The sequence below is a fragment of the Oncorhynchus keta genome, chromosome 4 (genome assembly GCF_023373465.1).
Source record: "Oncorhynchus keta strain PuntledgeMale-10-30-2019 chromosome 4, Oket_V2, whole genome shotgun sequence".
Lineage (NCBI taxonomy): Eukaryota > Metazoa > Chordata > Actinopteri > Salmoniformes > Salmonidae > Oncorhynchus > Oncorhynchus keta.
In genome coordinates, this window is record NC_068424.1 from 24719903 (window position 1) to 24740061 (window position 20159).

At 41.4% G+C, this 20159-nt stretch overlaps 1 protein-coding gene and 1 long non-coding RNA gene across 4 annotated transcripts in view; both read left to right on the forward strand.

The window, feature by feature from the left end:
- Positions 1-901: 901 nt before the first annotated feature.
- The window catches only part of LOC118371722 (collagen alpha-1(XVIII) chain-like), an 88990-nt gene continuing 69732 nt past the window's right edge, over positions 902-20159 (forward strand). For 2 of the 3 annotated variants that reach the window (XM_035757298.2, XM_035757308.2), the window contains exons 1-2: positions 902-1167; positions 1263-1342. In XM_035757298.2, the coding sequence (XP_035613191.1) occupies positions 1157-1167; positions 1263-1342 (91 nt within the window). In that variant the 5' untranslated portion in view covers positions 902-1156. The remainder of the gene's footprint in view (positions 1168-1262; positions 1343-20159) is intronic. The other variant, XM_035757305.2, reaches the window with a different exon arrangement.
- LOC127920669 (uncharacterized) lies at positions 14927-15232 on the forward strand. Its single transcript, XR_008106872.1, has 3 exons — positions 14927-14963; positions 15087-15127; positions 15210-15232. It is a non-coding gene; the product is annotated as an uncharacterized LOC127920669 (long non-coding RNA).

The following is a 20159-nucleotide window of genomic DNA, read 5'->3' on the forward strand; positions in this document are numbered from 1 at the left end:
GTTATGATACCAAAATGTAGCTATATTGCATGGAAAAAATGGAAAAATATAATATTTTATACTAATACAATTGCTTAGAGAAAGGCATTTTGTTAACAAATGCATTTTTTAAAATCTAAAAAAGATAGGGGCCAAGATTATTGGCACCCCTGTTTTCAGTATTCAATCACCCTCCCCTTGCCAGGATAACGACACAGATAGTTTTTCTGAAATGTTTTATGAGATTGGAAAACACATTTGGAGGGATCTATGACCATTCCTCCATATAGAATCCTTCCAGATCCTTGATATCCTTCATCTGTGCTTATGGACTGCCCTCTTCAACTCAAACCACAGGTTTTCAATAGGTTTCAAGTCTGAAGACTGAGATGACCATTGCAAAATGTTGATTTTGTGGTCAAGTAACCATTTCTTTGTGGATTTTGATGTGTGCTTGAGGATATTGTCTTGCTGGAATATCCACTTCTGGCCAAGTGTCAGCCTCCTGGCAGAGGCAACCAGGTTTTTGTCTAAAATGTCCAAGTACTTGATAAAAAAATAATGATGTTGTTGACCTTAACAAGAGCCCGAGGACCTGTGGAAGCAAAATGATCCTATAACATCAACGATCCACCACCAAATGTTACAAAGTCTTCCGTTTTTCTGTGCCCAACCCACCACTGGTGTGCGTGGTCAATGAGCTCTATCTTCATATCATCTGACCATAGCACCGCCTGGAGTTTGATAAATGACATTGGCACTTGGATTGGAACCAATTTGAGCAAAGGTATTAGTAGGAAATAATATAATTTACCCTTTTATTTTGTATACAATATACTGTATCTCAGTATTTGTATTATTCATTTTAGACAGCATTTTTGTTATCTTTATCAAGGCTGTCAATCATTTTGGGCCAGACCTCTATGAGGGCAGAGTTGGATAAAGCAGTGGTCCAGGAAGAGCGACTGTGAGGAGTCAGATTTCAGTGTTTGAGGACCGGTTCAGTCTTGGAAGACTAAAGCAGCCTTTGTTTCATTTGCAAATGCGGGCAGTCCAAGTGAGGGGGAGAGCAAGATCTTTTTAAGAGGGAGTGAGTGAGGGATAGAGCGGGCTCCAACTCTTACCACTATCACATTGGAACAAGAGGACTTTTGTGTGGACTTTAACAAGATCGAAGATGACTTCACGGTAAATTCGCACATATTTTACGCGCATTGAAAGTGTTTTGAAAAACCGAGAATTGAACTCTAAAGCTAAATTATTCACTGTTTCCCCTCTATCAGCAGCCTCTCCCTGTGGTCCTTTGGAATACATCTCGCCTTGTGGTACTGCCAACTGTCGACTGCATATCAGCTTCTGGACGGTATGTGACGCTCATCATTTTTTCCCCTGCTCTCTCTCATTTGGATGAACTGGTTTAGTATGGTGAGAAAGTATTAAGCACAACTTTCGCAAATATGCATCCGTTCATTCATGCATGCATTGCTTAATAGTTCGATGAAATGACAGTCTGTGAGAGTTTAGCTAAAGGATTTTGTGATCATGCACATCCTATTCTAAAATCCCTTGGTGCAATCGCCTTTGCGTGAAGTTCCACTTTTTAAGACGCTGGTGCTGTGCAAGTATTATAGCGTTATGAAAGTGAGTGATGGGTCAGTAAATCGTGTCCTTGTCGGTCATGTGTTGGGATTTACGAATGTTTTTAACTTGACAAGACTTTTTTTGAAATATCAGACTGATGCTTAAAACCTATTGAGTTCGTTGCGTCTTGTGGGTGTAAATACACAGCGCGTGTCTTTGACAGCATCGAATACCAAGTGTTAAACCAATCAGTCATTATTCTTTGGGTAACGTGTCATTCTAGCAACGCTCGGTCTATCTCATAACTGTATACAGTGCGACACGTTTTTGACGTGGAATCAGAACATATCCACATACATTTTGGAAAGCTGAAGATGTAGCGTATCTCATTTTCTTGTGGCTGGCTGTGTGGTTTGCTGTGCGCTCTATCTACGGTGTCTGCGGATACTTTTCAATGGTCTGTCACCGACGGCTCCGTGACTAATGGTAAAAAGTAATACAAGATGTTCGCGACTCTGCAGGTATTGAATGTGCTAGCAATGGACACTGAAAGGAATTGCCACAGATCAAGGACGCAGACAGTAGATGGCTGTGTCTGGGAGATGGAGAACACAGGCTACCTGCTGTATCCGTAGCCAATAATGTAATTGAGTTGGAGCAGTAGATGGAGTTTTGTATCACTTTGAATACATTTCCGCATATAACCATCCAGTAGACCTCACTGGATGTTAGCTAGATAGTTAAGACATTTTACAGGACAGTTGGGACTGGTTATGGGCCCGGGCCAAATAAAAAGGATACACATTCAAGGGGAAGGTGTGTATGTGTTTGTGATTTCGTGTGTGTCTCCAATGACACGTCCCTGGCTTGGCTTCAACTTCATTTCATTGGGGTTAGCCTATATACGGCCCCGTCTGATCATTTACCTGGGTAGTGAGTGACCGGTAATTACTGTCTCTCCTCGTCAATTCAATGGCACGTAGATTGCCATTTTGACAAGCTCTGGAGATCATATAATCACCACTATGAGATGACCTCACAAAAAGCACCTTTGTTTTCGCTAGCCCCATAAAATAATTACGGGCTGCCAAGTCATTGTAATGTGGCCCCGGGAGCTTAATTGTTGAGCTCATTCCTTCGGAGTTAGAGTCACTTGGCTCTTACAAGAACAAAAATCTATATGAGCAAGCTGTCTCTAATTTTCTATGGAAAATAACTCTGAAGTATGATGACTTGTGACTGAGGGGAATGTGGAGCTGGGGGAAAACTGTTGATTCTACAGCCCTGACAGTTTCCTCGACTGTATTTCCTGTCAGCTGTTTGTGGATGTGCCATATTCATAAACTGCTCGAAGATGATTCACTTTTTTTGAGAAAAAAATTATTCAGTGTGTTCTGCTTTTGCCAGCGGAGGCCATTAGGGAGAAATATTTCCAGGCACATGTAGGCTATGCAGTAAATACTCTAAAAAACAAAGCCGTCGCCTAGAAACGTCCCATCTCATGTATTTGTTAAAATCGAGCTGATATTATCCTTTTTGAGGTACTGAACTGTGTCCTACCACTTAGATCAAGGGGTGCCAAAATCATTCCATGGAGGGCCTAGTGTCTGTATTTAATATATATATATTTGACTAATTAGTGACCCTAATTTATCAATTAAGTACAAGGGAGGAGCGAAAACCCACACACACTCGGCCCTCGGTGGAATGAGTTTGACACATGTGCCTTAGATACTTTTGACCCTTTCTTGTTCCATATTGTCAAGTCGAATCAAGTCCAAATAAATTCGTCACATGCACCAAATACAACGGGTGTAGACTTTACCATGAAATGCTTGCATGAAGAAATATATTGTAACAAGAGAGGAATAAAATACACAATAATGAAACTATGTGTCCTTGTATGCTTTTATATCAGTGACAGGGACTAACTAGCCTTAATGGTTTTCTTACCAGCCTAGTCCATGACAAATACCTGCTTTAAGTGTGCCTCAATGTAATGAGCCCTTACACATACCAGGAGGGTTTCCTTTATGAGGTATTGCCATAGATAATTAAGTTGTTTTTCTTTTGGAAACATCATCAAATTAGTTTGTGGGAATTCACTCATGGTGATTTGTTGCTTTTAATGCCTGGTAATGTGGAATTTATCTGCCGGCAGGCACGATGCACCATTCCAGCCTTTGTGTGCTACCCCCAGTCTAAATGCATGTTCAAGCGTTTCCAATTCAGATAAAGGTTGAAGACTGCTGCCTCTTAAACGTAAATGTGTTAATAATGTCCTAAGGATCAATTCTGCAATAGACTAACTAGAGCGTCAACATTCACCACTTGAAGGTATTATGTGGAGTCTTTTCAACATTGGAGCAAGGACTGAACATTTTTAGATGCTTAGGCCTACAGCACATGTGGAGACAGTCTACTCGTGTTAATGGTTTATTAGTTAGGGAAGGGGGGTGGAATTTGGAAGCTTTCCACACATGCAGAATATTCCCTTAATGATGTTCATGGGACTGTTGTAAATGAATATCTGAGACACAGAGACCGGCAAAAGGCCTTCAGCTGTTCTAAAGAGGAGCACAGTGATGCATCTCCAAACAGCAATATAATAATGGAGTTTGGCGGAGGCCTTTATCCAAAGCTTGCGTACTTTTTAAATATGGGTTGTCCTGGGAATCCAACCCACTATCCAGGCGTTGCAAGCGCCATGTCTACGAGCTGAGCTACAGAGGACGACAGTGCTGACGTAACTATTTTCCTGTGACCTGGTCTGTAATGTAGCCTACATACTTTGTCTAAGAGATAACCGTTGGAGTAGATAACCATTGGAGTAGATAACCATTGGAGTAGATAACCACTGGAGTAGTCGTTGGAGGGAAGAAGTAATCCCATGTGTTTCACTAATGCCCCTAATGATGATGATGGCGATGCGGTGGCGTAATTACACTTGTTATGGTTTTCAGTCGCGGCTCCTGCCCTCAGTTGACCCGGGCCTGACAGTAACGTACTGCATAGGCGAGAGCTGGGAATTATTCAACACTGACATGCTTATGCCACGTGGGGACCACCAACTGAGGGTCTATTTATGGGAACAGCACAGTATGCTTCCTAAAGAAATGTCAACGTCTGTACTGTGTCTCAGGATACTACACTACACAGATCTACTAGACAGATAAGAGGATACTATATATCACTCTGAAGCATGCCTGTGTGTGTGCTTGTGTCTGTGTGCTTGTGTGTCTGTCTGAATGCTCTTAATTCTGGACCAGTCCCATGGAGTTTTGAGCCAGAGAGGGGCTTGCATAGTTTGAGTTTCTCCCCCCAGGGCTGCTCCCATGTCGGGCTAACAGAGAGAGAGAGAGAGAGAGAGAGAGAGAGAGGGTGGCCTCCTGCCAGGCTGCTGAGTTTAGCTGTAATGAAGGATGACTGAGTGGCAGCTCTGTCTTGGTTGTGGCGGCAGCAGGCTCAGACGTACAGTAGCAGGGCAGACTGCATCACCCCTCACAGTGGCATGACCAATAATGAATGTCAACAGACTCAACACCTCAGTGAAGAGAATTGCACTGACATGACATGTGTTGCCCTAAAGGGATAGTTGTTCACTGCAAAATCAAAGTTTCATACCTCAAAAGTGGTCCAAAGTGGAGCTGAGTTCCTACTAGTGAGCTTTACATTTTTGGGCTGGGATTATATATTTTATTTGATCACAAGGTCATGCAAAGATACAATAATTGATATTTATGCATAAGAACAGCTTCAACAACAAACACAAATATATATAAACAATGTACAATATTAACAGAAATACAGTAGTTAGATGCTAACAGATGTGTGTTCCAAAATGGCTTAGCATACAATAATTGGAAAATACAAAAACAGGACAGTCACTTATGGTAGAGCATTAGTATCTAAAATACCACAAATAGATAGTGATATTGTTCTTTTTTACACCATGTGTCCAAATCCCTGCCACCCACCCTCCCTCTCCATCCACCCTGATGTTCCTCAATGATATTGTGGTTCATGTCATATTTATATAAACTCAGTCCAAAAATAAACGTCCTCTCACTGTCAACTGTGTTTGTTTTCAGCGAAGTGTAAATATTTGTATGAACATAACAAGATTCAGCTACTGAGACATAAACTGAACAAGTTCCACAGACATGTGACTAACAGAAATGGAATATGTCCCTGATCAAAGTAACAGTCAGTATCTGGTGTGGCCACCAGCTGCATTAAGTACTGCAGTGCATCTCCTCCTCATGGACTGCACCAGATTTGCCCGTTCTTGCTGTGAGATGTTACCGTGGTGGCTGGTGGCTGGTGGCATTGTCATGCTGGAGGGTCATGTCAGGATGAGCCTGCAAGAAGGGTACCACATGAGGGAGGAGGATGTCGTTGAGATTGCCTGCATTGACAATAAGCTCAGTCCGATGATGCTGTGACACACCGCCCGAGATCATGACGGACCCTCCACCTCCAAATCGATCCTGCTCCAGAGTACAGGACTCGGTGTAACGCTCATTTCTTCGGCGATAAACACGATTCCGACCATCACCCCTGGTGAGACAAAAGACTCGTCAGTGAAGAGCACTTTTTGCAGGTCCTGTCTGTTCCAGCGACGGTGGGTTTGTGCCCATAGGTGACTTTGTTGCCGGTGATGGCTGCTGAAGACCTGCCTTACAACAAGCCTACAAGCCCTCAGTTCAGCCTATTGCAGACAGTCTGAGCACTGATGGAGGGATTGTGCGTTCCTGGTGTAACTCGGGCAGTTGTTGTTTCCATCCTGTACCTGTCCTGTTTAAACCCTTTACAATGAAGATCTGTGAAGTTATTTGGATTTTTACGAATTATCTTTGAAAGACAGGGTCCTGAAAAAGGGACGTTTCTTTTTTTTTACTGAGTTTATGTGTCTCTACACACATGGGTACAAATGTAAACTCCGGTACATAATTAATCCGACACGGGTATCGGTTTCAGCAAAATACTGAAAATGTGCTTTCTTATTTGAGATTAACTAGTCCTTTAAGTAAAGCAAGCCACCGTTCATTGCTGATGAGAAGTGGAGTTGTTGCTGGGCTAGCTCACCATAAATCCATGATTTGTATTAGTGACACTCACGCCCAAGTTCCTGTCTAGAAAAAGTAGAGAGGTGATGATTTGATGTCCTTCCACAGATATGTAATACAAATGGTTTAGGGCCTTGTTTCAGTAAAATAGACATACAAATGGGGCCCATGCTCCACATGGAAAGCATGTATTTATGTTATATGTAAAACTCTGCTCCCTCTGTCCCTCCCTGATTGAATAACAGACGTATTTGACTTCACATGCCAAACTGTTTCTTCTCCTAAACTCTGGAAAATATGAAGCAGTGGACGGAGATGGATATTCATCAAGGAAGTGTGTTGCTCTCATGTCCAAACATGAACCATGGAGACAAAAAAAACTGTGTGGTTCAATTTAGTCCTCTCTCCTCTCCCCAAATGGACCTTGTGCGTGTGAACATGTGTGTGGGAGAAATGAACAGAAATGCAGGGGAAGGAGAGGAGAAGGTGGGACCTTTATGTAAGCTAATGTAAGCTAACTCGAGTAATGTTGCTAATACGAGCCGGCCCCTTGCACTTGGCGGAGAGGCTCTCCAGTCCAGTGTCTTCCAGGCAGACTGTTAGCAAAACACTTGGGCTTCCCTTGGGTGTCGGGAAAGGGCCCACTGAGTCTGGTCAATGTCTGCTGCACCATGTACTGTAACGCTGACCAGAACCATTCTTAACTCGGCCTCCATTACAAAGGAAAAAATACTTGTCACACCGTAAGGGTAAACATTCCCCAGTATTCATCAAGTTAAAAGCGCTCTAGCTTTAGTTTTGAGCCAACGTGCCTATGTATGTTTATAGAATTGTTAGATGTGTATGGATGTGTTTATATAGAAGAGGTGCAAGCACATTCTATTTCTCTAGTTCCTCACTTGATGAGGTAATACTTGTTCTTACTTACCCCCTTAGAAGTCCATACCCACTGGGCACACCGTGTCATTTCAACGTGGATATTTGGGTAATATTTGGTTGAGATGTTGATCAATCCGATTACAACCTATATTTACCCACTCAATAAGACAGCCAAAAGTTAGTTGAATTTCCAATATGTTATCACTATGCTTTCAAACATCTAAAATCACAACCAAATTCCAATGGAAAAACAATGTCTGACTTGTGGTTTAGTTGTCACCCAAATGTTTATCACTGCTCTTTTAAACACTTAAAACACTTAAAAGCGCAGCAAGGTTCAAATGGGAATACAATATTGGATTTATTTATACAACAGGTTCATGTTTTATCACTGTGCTTTATCTAATAGCAGAATCAATTAACCTGGATTGCAGATGAGATTACATTAAAAGTACATGGTGCAAGTGATCAATGCCATACGAGATTCTGCAATGATTATTACAGCAATTGTGAAGATCTCTACAGACCTGCGACGGCCTACTATCTTGGACATGCACGCTTTATATGATTACATGAGAAGAAATGTATAGTTAGTTACAGTAGCCTTGAAATGTGGCCACGTTACATTAGTTTGTAAGATAGCCTTAACTTTAGGCTACTTACTGTATTACAAAAGTCATGTTGAATTGTGTTTGGTTGACAACGCAACCAAATATCAACATTCAAAGGAGATATATCTACTGCTTGGATAGTTACATCTAAGCCACTGGCTTAATCCCATTCTTTATCCTTTATTTTTGGTTGAGTTGGAGATGTGAGTCCAACATATCATTTGTTAACTTGTCGACAAGTTAATAGGTTATATTGTATTTCAAAAGTGATATTTCATTTTATTTGGTTGTCAACGCAACCAAATATCAACATTTGGAGGAGATTCATCTTCTGCTTGGATAGTTCCAATCAAACGTTAATGCACTTTAAATAAAGTTTATGATGATTGTAAATAACACAATACAACCACACATGTGGATACAATACATTTAAAAATCACAGTGGATAATATGCAAAAGTTTAGAAACCTATTTCCATGGTGGTCCTCTTGTGAACAAAATACTTTACATTATTCATCAATGAACAAGAAATGAAGATGCAAAACGAATGGAGTTGAGGCTGTGTGGAAAAGTCAGTATGGCTTGAGCAGATGGAGCATCAATGGTACAGTACAGCCATGGAGAAATGTTGTCTGTCAGACAAGGGCCTGTTACTTTGTCCGACGTTCCCAGTTCCTCCATAGTAGCCCCTCCTCCATAGTAGCCCCTCCTCCATAGGTGGCTGATCCTCCATTGATGGTCAGATGCATTGGCTGCAGTAAAGCGCCAGAAAATCAACCACACATCAGCAGTGGTCAGGAACAGTCCCTCTGCCTCTCTGACATCTCAGACACCGCAGTCTCCACCTTTCAACCGGCAGGTGAAACAAAAGAGCCGGAGATGCCTGCTGCATTATTTAGATGCAAACATTAGCCATCCAGCTAGCTAGCCATGGCAAACAAACAGATTTAACATCAAAGTCCTGTAACTTTTTTTTTTAACTAGGCAAGTCAGTTAATAAGAATAAATTCTGATATTCAATGACAGCCTAGGAACAGTGGGTTAACTGCCTTGTTCAGTGGCAGAACATCTGATTTTCACCTTGTCAGTTCAGGGATTTGATCTTGCAACCTTTCAGTTACTAGTCCAACACTCTAACCGCTAGGCTACCTGCCACCCCAAACGTTGACATTGAAGACCACAATATTTATGTGATAAATTGTTTTAAACAAAAAAAAAACACTTAAAATGTTTCGTTTGATTTGATTTAGTCCTATTCTTTAACTTTAACTTACATTTTTGGTGAAGATGGAGACGTGAATCCAACAATTATCAATTATTAATTTGTAGACAAACTGGAATTTAAACCAGACTAAGTCAGTGGCACATGAAACTGTCAAAGCAGAAGATACATCTCCTTCAAATGTTGACATTTGGTTGCGTTGACAACCAAACACAATTCAGCATCACTAAATATCATGACATTTTCAATCAACCAGAGCTTGAAACCCTAGGCCTATTGTATTGTCTATTTTTCTATTTTCAGTTTAATTCTGTGTTGAATTGAAACCATATATGTTGATGACTTTACAAATGCTATATAGGCCTAAATAGCATCATTGATGATGTACAGTGGGGAGAGCAAGTATTTGATACACTGCCGATTTTGCAGGTTTTCCTACTTACAAAGCATGTAGAGGACTGTACTTTTTTAAATCATAGGTACACTTTAACTGTGAGAGATGGAATCTAAAACAAAAATCCAGAAAATCAAATTGTATGATTTTTAAGTAATTAATTTGTATTTTATTGCATGAAATAAGTATTTGATACATAATATTTGGTACAGTAACCTTTGTTGGCAATTACAGAGATTATACGTTTCCTGTAGTTCTAGACCAGGTTTGCACACACTGCAGCAGGGATTTTGGCCCACTTCTCCATACAGACCTTCTCCAGATCCTTCAGGTTTCGGGGCTGTCGCTGGGCAATACGGACTTTCAGCTCCCTCCAAAGATTTTCTATTGGGTTCAGATCTGGAGACTGGCTAGGCCACTCCAGGACCTTGAGATGCTTCTTATGGAGCCACTCCTTAGTTGCCCTGGCTGTGTGTTTCGGGTCGTTGCCATGCTGGAAGACCCAGCCACGACCCATCTTCAATGCTCTTACTGAGGGAAGGAGGTTGTTGGCCAAGATCTCGCGATACATGGCCCCATCCATCCTCCCCTCAATACGGTGCAGTCGTCCTGTCCCCTTTGCAGAAAAGCATCCCCAAAGAATGAGGTTTGCACTTCCATGCTTCACAGTTGGGATGGTGTCCTTGGGGTTGTACTCATTCTTCTTCTTCCTCCAAACACAGTGAGTGGAGTTTAGACCAAAAAGCTATATTTTTGTCTCATCAGACCACATGACCTTCTCCCATTCCTCCTCTGGATCATCCAGATGGTCATTGGCAAACTTCAGACGGGCCTGGACATGCACTAGCTTGAGCAGGGGGATCTTGCGTGCGCTGCAGTATTTTATCCGTGACGGCGTAGTGTGTTACTAATGGTTTTCTTTGAGACTGTGGTCCCAGCTCTCTTCAGGTCATTGACCAGGTCCTGCCGTGTAGTTCTGGGCTGATCCCTCACCTTCCTCTTGATCATTGATACCCCATGTGGTGAGATCTTGCATGGAGCCCCATACCGAGGGTGATTGACCGTCAACTTGAACTTCTTCCATTTTCTAATAATTGCGCTAACAGTTGTTTCCTTCTCACCAAGCTGCTTGCCTATTGTCCTGTAGCCCATCTCAGCCTTGTGCAGGTCTACAATTTTAGCCCTGATGTCCTTACATCCTTACACAGCTCTCTAGTCTTGGCCATTGTGGAGAGGTTGAAGTCTGTTTGATTGAGTGTGTGGACAGGTGTCTTTTATACAGGTAATGAGTGGAGAACAGGGGGGCTTCTTAAAGAAAAAGTGACAGGTCTGTGAGAGCCGGAATTCTTACTGGTTGGTAGGTGATCAAATACTTATGTCATGCAATAACATGCAAATTAATTACTTAAAGATCATACAATGTGATTTTCTGGATTTTTGTTCTAGTTTCCGTCTCTCACAGTTGAAGTGTACCTATGATAAAAATTACAGACCTCTACATGCTTTGTAAGTAGGAAAACCTGCAAAGTCGTTAGTGTGTCAAATGCTTGTTCTCCCCACTGTATGAGAGGTAAAGTATGGTCACATTGCATTTGCTCTGTTTAACCTACCCTTGGAATGACTTTGATAGCAACAGTGAATCTATTTAGTTTGGAGATCTAAGTGGAGATCTCTCAACAATTATTCTCACAATAGCACATTGGTAATAATCACTGAAAAAGCGTAGATAAGCAAGGCTGGGCTTGATTAAAACCCTGGATGGGAGAGCAATGGGTAGCTGTAGATAAATCACTTCTCCCGTAGGAGGTGCTGCCCAGCCTATTGTTTTTTTTCTGACAGTGGATATAACATTGAATATATGCCGTTGTTTTAAAGGTACAAATTCAACATATTTTATACAAGGTGTGTCTATGTTGACATTTGTTTACCAAAATGTTATAATCCTGTGGTTGAAATTTCACCCTCAAAACAACAGTTTACATTGATGATACGTAGATTCTATGTCACAACAACGTTGACAAATTGCATTGACACAACATTGATTCAACCAGGTTGTGTCAAGTAGGTGTGTCATGAGACAGCATACTCAAACCAAGACCCCCTTATAGATTGATGTGTTAACACAGGAGAGGTTCAAGCACCTTCTATTTCACCAGTTGCTTACTTCATGATGTAAGAATAGCATATATTCGAGTATACATTTCCCCTTAGAAGTGACCCTAAGAAGTCCATACTATTATATCATAAGACAGCATCCACTACTAAATCCACAACATTTGTTATGCATATGACACTGTTCTCCATTCAAGTAGAAGCAGTTGGACTTTTGAAAAATCTCAAATAGCTATTAACATCATTAACGACAGAATCTGTCCAACTTGAAGCTTGTTCTGAATTCCTCTCAATCAAAAGGCATGTTTTTTTCCAATACTAAACACTCTGAAAACCATGTAATGACTACCTTGGAAGCACATTCTATAGAGCAAGTCAAAACGTACAAATATCTGGGAGTTTGGCTGGAAGAGAAGTTGAGCTTCATCACCCATGTAGAGAACCTTGTCTGGAAACTCAAGCTGCGTATTGGGTTTTATTACCTGCACAAAATTGGTTTTTCCTTTGCCGCCAGAAAATAGTTGTACTTTTCTATCTGTGTGACTATGGTGACTATGTGCAAGCCTCAAGCTCTACACTGAAGGCTCTTGACTGTGTATCATGCAGCCCTTGGTTTTATCACTAATCAGAGACGTGCTGTCGGATGTACATCAATAGCAACCGGTCAAGCTCATACACTGGTACATTCTTATTTGTAAGGCCATTTTAGTAAAACTGCCATCTTAAAGCTCAAAATGAAAAAGCATACAAGCTCAGATCTTAATCTTGTTTTATGCTTACAGTTCTGAAAATTATAACCGAGCATTACTCAGCCCCCTGGTCTTGCAATTCCCTCCAAGCCAACCTAAAACTCCTTGACCTGGTGTCCCTGGAGGGGTTCAAAGGGCAAATAGATGAACATGTTGTTGAGACATAGTTTTTTCTAGTTGTCAGCCGATGTCACTAGTTTGCTCAGGCCCCACCTGCTTCAATATGTCCACTATCATCCCCGTGGCCAAGAAAGGGAAAGAAACTGAACTGAATGATTATTGACCAGTAGCACTTATACTTCCATCATCATGAAGTGCTTTGAGAGGCTAGTCAAAGACCACATCACCTCTTCCCTCCCTGTAACACTCAACCTTCTCCAATTCGCCTACCGCCCTGACAGATCCATGGACGACGCAATCATTATTGCACTGCACACTGCCCTTACCCACCTTGACAAAAGGAATGCATATGGGAGGATGCCGTTCATTGACTACAGCTCGGCCTTCAATACCATAAAGCTCACGGCCCTGGCACTTTAATCTTTCCTATGCTACTGGGTCCTGGACTTCCCCCAGGTGGTGAAGGTAGGCAAAATTACCTCCTCTACACTGATCCTCAACACGGGGGCCCCACAAGGGTGCGTCCTCAGTCCCCTCCTGTGCTCCCTGTATACACACGACTGCGTGACCTCACACAGTTCCATCTCCATCATCAAGCTCGCTGATGACAGTAGTAGGCCTGACTACCAACAATGACAAGACGGCCTACAGAGAGGACGTAGGCACGGTGCCAGTTAAACAACCTCAACGTCAACAAAACAAGGGAGCTGATTGTGGACTTCAGGAGGAACCAGGTTGGGCACGCCCCCATCCTCTTCAATGGGGATGCTGTGGAGAGGGTAAAAAACATCAAGTTCCTCGGCGTACACAAATCAGAGGAGTTGAAATGGTTAAACCACACAGACAATGTGATAAAGAAGGCACGACAGCGACTCTTCAATCTCAGGAGGCTGAAGAAATGTAGCCTGTCCCCGAGGTCCCTCACAGTGTTCTACAGGATTACCATCGAGAGCATACTGTCAGGCTGCATCACAGCCTGGTACTGCAACTCTACTGCCGCTGACCACAAGGGTCTACAGAGCGTGGTACTCTCAGTCGAACGCACCATTGGGTTCACACTGCCTGCCCTCCAGGACACCTACAACATCAGATCATCAAGGACCTCAGCAACCCAAGCCACGGTCTGTTCTCACCACTTCCATCACTCAGACATGGGCAGTATAGGAGCATCATGACAAAAACAGACAGACTGGCCAATAGCTTCTTGCCCCAGACCAGCAGGCTGCTGAATACCCACCAGTAGGCAGCTAGCTACCTGCTCACCCTGTCCCCCTACTGCTACCTGGACTTCCTTTGATTTGATTTGACTAACCAAGACCCATTGTACATGCAGTTGTCAGATACTCAGAGAAGTGTGTGTTCCACATGGCCAAACATGTTCCTACTGTTCTCAATGTGAATATCATAAACATGGACTTGAGGGAAAATGAGTAACAACCCCCCACCATGATTACAATGAGAAATATTAGCATGTGTTGGATGAAGTGATGACCCCTATGACACAATGAAACCAGGAAGCGAGGAAAAACAGGAAAGGGATTGGGTCCAGCAATAGTTCCATCCATGCATTGCCCTCATCAGGACGTGATCCAGCCGTTAGATCAACAAACACACTCACCTCGTATGTTTTTTGTTCCATTAATGTAGCCACTAAGTAGCCGGTCCCAGCTCTGTTTGTTTTGTGGGTTGTTCCACCAATTCATTGCCTTTTGAGAAAGTATAATTGGGTCAAAAACACTTTATTTCACCTAATTTAACATTCTGTCATAAAGAGAACACGTTTTACCATCTCAAGAGTTAAATAAAAAACGTACTATAGTAAGTGACTATTAAATGCTAAGTAAAGTAACACGGTTGACGACTTCATCTTAAATCAGCCATAAATCCCCATGTCACAGGGGGAATGGAGGCCTGTTGTGTGCAACAGGGAATGACAATTGAATGCAGGCTTCACCCCCCCCAAAATAATCGTTAAAACATTTATAGCCTGTCTATCTATAGGTAACAGGGTTGATGTGTTATTCTAGCCTGTCTATCTATAGGTAACAGGGTTGACATGTTATTCTAGCCTGTCTATCTATGGGTAACAGGGTTGACGTGTTATTCTAGCCTGTCTATCTATAGGTAACAGGGTTGACGTGTTATTCTAGCCTGTCTATCTATAGGTAACAGGGTTGACGTGTTATTCTAGCCTGTCTATCTATAGGTAACAGGGTTGATGTGTTATTCTAGCCTGTCTGTCTATAGGTAACAGGGTTGATGTGTTATTCTAGCCTGTCTATCTATGGGTAACAGGGTTGATGTGTTATTCTAGCCTGTCTATCTATAGGTAACAGGGTTGACGTGTTATTCTAGCCTGTCTATCTATAGGTAACAGGGTTGATGTGTTATTCTAGCCTGTCTGTCTATAGGTAACAGGGTTGATGTGTTATTCTAGCCTGTCTATCTATGGGTAACAGGGTTGATGTGTTATTCTAGCCTGTCTATCTATAGGTAACAGGGTTGATGTGTTATTCTAGCATGTCTATCTATAGGTAACAGGGTTGATGTGTTATTCTACCCTGTCTGTCTATAGGTAACAGGGTTGATGTGTTATTCTAGCCTGTCTATCTATAGGTAACAGGGTTGATGTGTTATTCTAGCCTGTCTATCTATAGGTAACAGGGTTGATGTGTTATTCTAGCCTGTCTATCTATAGGTAACAGGGTTGATGTGTTATTCAAGCCTGTCTATCTATAGGTAACAGGGTTGACGTGTTATTCTAGCCTGTCTATCTATAGGTAACAGGGTTGATGTGTTATTCAAGCCTGTCTATCTATAGGTAACAGGGTTGACGTGTTATTCTAGCCTGTCTGTCTATAGGTAACAGGGTTGATGTGTTATTCTAGCCTGTCTATCTATAGGTAACAGGGTTGATGTGTTATTCAAGCCTGTCTATCTATAGGTAACAGGGTTGACGTGTTATTCTAGCCTGTCTATCTATAGGTAACAGGGTTGATGTGTTATTCAAGCCTGTCTATCTATAGGTAACAGGGTTGACGTGTTATTCTAGCCTGTCTATCTATAGGTAACAGGGTTGACGTGTTATTCTAGCCTGTCTATCTATAGGTAACAGGGTTGATGTGTTATTCTAGCCTGTCTATCTATAGGTAACAGGGTTGATGTGTTATTCAAGCCTGTCTATCTATAGGTAACAGGGTTGATGTGTTATTCTAGCCTGTCTATCTATAGGTAACAGGGTTGACGTGTTATTCTAGCCTGTCTATCTATAGGTAACAGGGTTGATGTGTTATTCTAGCCTGTCTATCTATAGGTAACAGGGTTGATGTGTTATTCTAGCCTGTCTATCTATAGGTAACAGGGTTGACGTGTTATTCTAGCCTGTCTATCTATAGGTAACAGGGTTGACTGTGGGTAACAGGGTTGATGTGTTATTCTAGCCTGTCTATCTATAGGTAACAGGGTTGATGTGTTATTCTAGCCTGTCTATCTATAGGTAACAGGGTTGATGTGTTATTCTAGCCTGTCTATCTATAGGTAACAGGGTTGATGTGTTATTCTAGCCTGTCTGTCTATAGGTAACAGGGTTGACGTGTTATTCTAGCCTGTCTGTCTATAGGTAACAGGGTTGACGTGTTATTCTAGCCTGTCTATCTATAGGTAACAGGGTTGATGTGTTATTCTAGCCTGTCTATCTATAGGTAACAGGTTTGATGTGTTATTCTAGCCTGTCTATCTATAGGTAACAGGGTTGATGTGTTATTCAAGCCTGTCTATCTATGGGTAACAGGGTTGATGTGTTATTCTAGCCTGTCTATCTATAGGTAACAGGGTTGACGTGTTATTCAAGCCTGTCTATCTATGGGTAACAGGGTTGATGTGTTATTCTAGCCTGTCTATCTATAGGTAACAGGGTTGACGTGTTATTCAAGCCTGTCTATCTATAGGTAACAGGGTTGATGTGTTATTCTAGCCTGTCTATCTATAGGTAACAGGGTTGACGTGTTATTCTAGCCTGTCTATCTATAGGTAACAGGGTTGATGTGTTATTCTAGCCTGTCTGTCTATAGGTAACAGGGTTGATGTGTTATTCTAGCCTGTCTATCTATAGGTAACAGGGTTGATGTGTTATTCTAGCCTGTCTGTCTATAGGTAACAGGGTTGATGTGTTATTCTAGCCTGTCTATCTATAGGTAACAGGGTTGATGTGTTATTCTAGCCTGTCTATCTATAGGTAACAGGGTTGACGTGTTATTCTAGCCTGTCTATCTATAGGTAACAGGGTTGATGTGTTATTCAAGCCTGTCTATCTATAGGTAACAGGGTTGATGTGTTATTCTAGCCTGTCTATCTATAGGTAACAGGGTTGATGTGTTATTCTAGCCTGTCTATCTATAGGTAACAGGGTTGATGTGTTATTCTAGCCTGTCTGTCTATAGGTAACAGGGTTGATGTGTTATTCAAGCCTGTCTATCTATAGGTAACAGGGTTGACGTGTTATTCTAGCCTGTCTATCTATAGGTAACAGGGTTGATGTGTTATTCAAGCCTGTCTATCTATAGGTAACAGAGTTGATGTGTTATTCAAGCCTGTCTATCTATAGGTAACAGGGTTGACGTGTTATTCTAGCCTGTCTATCTATAGGTAACAGGGTTGACGTGTTATTCTAGCCTGTCTATCTATAGGTAACAGGGTTGATGTGTTATTCTAGCCTGTCTATCTATAGGTAACAGGGTTGACGTGTTATTCTAGCCTGTCTATCTATAGGTAACAGGGTTGATGTGTTATTCTAGCCTGTCTATCTATAGGTAACAGGGTTGACGTGTTATTCTAGCCTGTCTATCTATAGGTAACAGGGTTGACGTGTTATTCTAGCCTGTCTATCTATAGGTAACAGGGTTGATGTGTTATTCTAGCCTGTCTATCTATGGGTAACAGGGTTGATGTGTTATTCTAGCCTGTCTATCTATGGGTACAGGGTTGATGTGTTATTCTAGCCTGTCTATCTATAGGTAACAGGGTTGATGTGTTATTCTAGCCTGTCTATCTATAGGTAACAGGGTTGACGTGTTATTCTAGCCTGTCTATCTATAGGTAACAGGGTTGATGTGTTATTCTACCCTGTCTATCTATAGGTAACAGGGTTGACGTGTTATTCTAGCCTGTCTATCTATAGGTAACAGGGTTGATGTGTTATTCTAGCCTGTTTATCTATAGGTAACAGGGTTGATGTGTTATTCTAGCCTGTCTATCTATAGGTAACAGGGTTGACGTGTTATTCTAGCCTGTCTATCTATAGGTAACAGGGTTGACGTGTTATTCTAGCCTGTCTATCTATAGGTAACAGGGTTGATGTGTTATTCTAGCCTGTCTATCTATAGGTAACAGGGTTGATGTGTTATTCTAGCATGTCTATCTATAGGTAACAGGGTTGATGTGTTATTCTAGCCTGTCTATCTATAGGTAACAGGGTTGACGTGTTATTCTAGCCTGTCTATCTATAGGTAACAGGGTTGATGTGTTATTCTAGCCTGTCTATCTATAGGTAACAGGGTTGATGTGTTATTCTAGCCTGTCTATCTATAGGTAACAGGGTTGATGTGTTATTCTAGCCTGTCTATCTATAGGTAACAGGGTTGATGTGTTATTCTAGCCTGTCTATCTATAGGTAACGGGGTTGACGTGTTATTCTAGCATGTCTATCTATAGGTAACAGGGTTGATGTGTTATTCTAGCCTGTCTATCTATAGGTAACAGGGTTGATGTGTTATTCTAGCCTGTCTATCTATAGGTAACAGGGTTGATGTGTTATTCTAGTCTGTCTGTCTATAGGTAACAGGGTTGATGTGTTATTCAAGCCTGTCTATCTATAGGTAACAGGGTTGATGTGTTATTCTAGCCTGTCTATCTATAGGTAACAGGGTTGATGTGTTATTCTAGCCTGTCTATCTATAGGTAACAGGGTTGATGTGTTATTCTAGCCTGTCTATCTATAGGTAACAGGGTTGATGTGTTATTCTAGCCTGTCTATCTATAGGTAACAGGGTTGATGTGTTATTCTAGCCTGTCTATCTATAGGTAACAGGGTTGATGTGTTATTCTAGCCTGTCTATCTATAGGTAACAGGGTTGATGTGTTATTCTAGCCTGTCTGTCTATAGGTAACAGGGTTGATGTGTTATTCAAGCCTGTCTATCTATAGGTAACAGGGTTGATGTGTTATTCTAGCCTGTCTATCTATAGGTAACAGGGTTGATGTGTTATTCTAGCCTGTCTATCTATAGGTAACAGGGTTGATGTGTTATTCTAGCCTGTCTATCTATAGGTAACAGGGTTGATGTGTTATTCTAGCCTGTCTATCTATAGGTAACAGGGTTGATGTGTTATTCTAGCCTGTCTATCTATAGGTAACAGGGTTGATGTGTTATTCTAGCCTGTCTATCTATAGGTAACATGGTTGATGTGTTATTCTAGCCTGTCTATCTATAGGTAACATGGTTAATGTGTTATTCTAGCCTGTCTATCTATAGGTAACAGGGTTGATGTGTTATTCTAGCCTGTCTATCTATAGGTAACAGGGTTGATGTGTTATTCTAGCCTGTCTATCTATAGGTAACAGGGTTGATGTGTTATTCTAGCCTGTCTGTCTATAGGTAACAGGGTTGATGTGTTATTCTAGCCTGTCTATCTATAGGTAACAGGGTTGATGTGTTATTCTAGCCTGTCTATCTATGGGTAACAGGGTTGATGTGTTATTCTAGCCTGTCTATCTATAGGTAACAGGGTTGACGTGTTATGCTTGACCCGCTCAGTTTTCCATCACAAAACACAAGAAAATTGTAAAAAGGAGTACAACCAGCTCACCTGCTTTTACACTATGATTTGACTTTTAAATGTTCAATATTTCTTAGGAAAATGTAGTTAAAAAGGAATAGTAATAGTTCCACCATATTACAATTAGAATTCAGTTCACGTAACAGTGTTATTAACCTTAAAATGAGGGCCAGACATAAATAATCACCAATCACGTGAAATAAATAATAATCTTGAGAAATCATTTTGTAAAAGCAACAAAATAACTAGGGCTTTTGATGATGGTGAAAACTTGGAGAAATTTTGGGGTTAAGTTGGTAAAAACTGCCTTGATGTCACTGAGGGTGCACGGAGGGAAATGTCAAAATGCAGAATTTTGGCATTTCTTTATTAATATAAAATATCTGATTTATTGAATTATTCATGTGGATTATATTAAGGGACACTTCATTTAATATAACAGGCTTTTAAAATTCCATATTGGTACTAAATTTCCAACGACCCTTGTTTTGCCAATTCTTATGGTCGAATATCGCGTGGCAATGACCATAAGAGCTGGGAAAGACAGCACACCAGGGTAGCCACTAAGTGCACATTGTTGACAGCCATAAAGAATGGGTCCAATTTACTG